Source organism: Apis dorsata, unplaced genomic scaffold, assembly GCF_000469605.1.
Source record: "Apis dorsata unplaced genomic scaffold, Apis dorsata 1.3 scaffold_1024, whole genome shotgun sequence".
Classification (NCBI taxonomy): Eukaryota; Metazoa; Arthropoda; class Insecta; order Hymenoptera; family Apidae; genus Apis; species Apis dorsata.
Genome location: NW_006264123.1, coordinates 303,127 through 304,530, shown reverse-complemented (window position 1 = coordinate 304,530; position 1,404 = coordinate 303,127). Strand labels below are relative to the sequence as shown.

General features: G+C 17.4%; 1 protein-coding gene across 1 annotated transcript in view; it reads left to right on the top strand.

Moving 5' to 3' along the window:
* Nucleotides 1–308: 308 nt before the first annotated feature.
* The window catches only part of LOC116186615 (39S ribosomal protein L32, mitochondrial), a 5,517-nt gene continuing 4,421 nt past the window's right edge, over nucleotides 309–1,404 (top strand). Inside the window, exons 1-3 of the mRNA XM_031514485.1 lie at nucleotides 309–417; nucleotides 633–881; nucleotides 978–1,120. Of these exons, the coding sequence (XP_031370345.1) occupies nucleotides 330–417; nucleotides 633–881; nucleotides 978–1,120 (480 nt within the window). The 5' untranslated portion in view covers nucleotides 309–329. The remainder of the gene's footprint in view (nucleotides 418–632; nucleotides 882–977; nucleotides 1,121–1,404) is intronic.

Here is a 1,404-nt window from a genome sequence, read left to right as displayed (position 1 = left end):
ATAGTTAGAAAAAATAATTAATAAATAATTTAAAATAATTATGAATTAGAATATTTTAAATAACAACATTCTTTTTAATTTTTATATTAACAATTTTGATTACGTTTCATAATAATAATTTTATAGTATTTTATTAGAAAATATAAAATTTAATTTGTAAAATAATAACTTATAAAATATTATGAAACAAAATTACATAAAAATTAAATAAATAATATTGTATTTCATTAATTTTTTTATAATAAATATAAAGTATATAAGAATTACCCTTAATGTTAACAAAGATTTCATTCTATATTATTTGCTATGTTCTATGATATATTTTAAACATGGCGAATAATATTTTTAATAGATTATACCAAGCATTTAAAACATTTGATCAAATAATTAATATTATTTTAGGACGCAATTTTCCAAGTAATAAAACAAATTTTTTTTATTATATTTAATTATATAGAAAAATTAAAAATAATTTGAAATTTATAAAAATATTTCATTGTTTCTAACCTTCTTAAAATATTACAATTTAAATTATTTATAAATAACAAAAATTATTAATCAGAAATTATTATCACATTTATATGATGTATTTTTATATTTATTACCTATCAAATATTATTTATTTTATTTAGATAATTTATACGTGATTGAATGTAATTCTGTAAAACAAGTACAATCTATTAATTTTCCTGGGCAATCTTTAAAAGATATGTTAAATAATACAATTTTATGGGCTGTACCTAAAAAACGGCGAACTATCGAAAAGCGTCTTTGTCGAAGATTTGGTATTCCTGAATTACATTGGAAACCCCATGTTCCTAAAACTAATATCTTAATGTGTAGAAAATGTGGTCATGATTATGAAGCTGGTACTCTTTGTGGTAAGATATATAATATATATTTATATAATTATTATTTAGCAATATAAATTATATTCAAGAATTATAATTTTACTTTTATTTTTTTTTAATTTGTAGGATATTGTTATGAAATAGTTAAAAAAGAAACAGAAATAATGCAACAAGCTATACAAGACTCGTTAGGATTAAAACCTGTGGAACAAGATGTTATAGTATTATATGAAGGAGAAAAAGAACAATATGAAGATAATTTTTGGAAGGTATTGATATATATTATATATTATATATTATATATGCTGAAAAGAAATTCCATAAAATAAAACATAGGCAAAATATCTCTTTACTTTATTTATTATTATAAAGTACTTGATATATTTTTGTCTACTTTTAATACACATATTTTTATGTATTTTTATGTATTAAGTATATTAAAATCAACAGAAATTTCTTTGAAAAAACTTTTTTTCACCAATGTATAATAATAATGTACATAAAATAGAATATTATATATAATATATAATTTTTATATATTATATATACATTA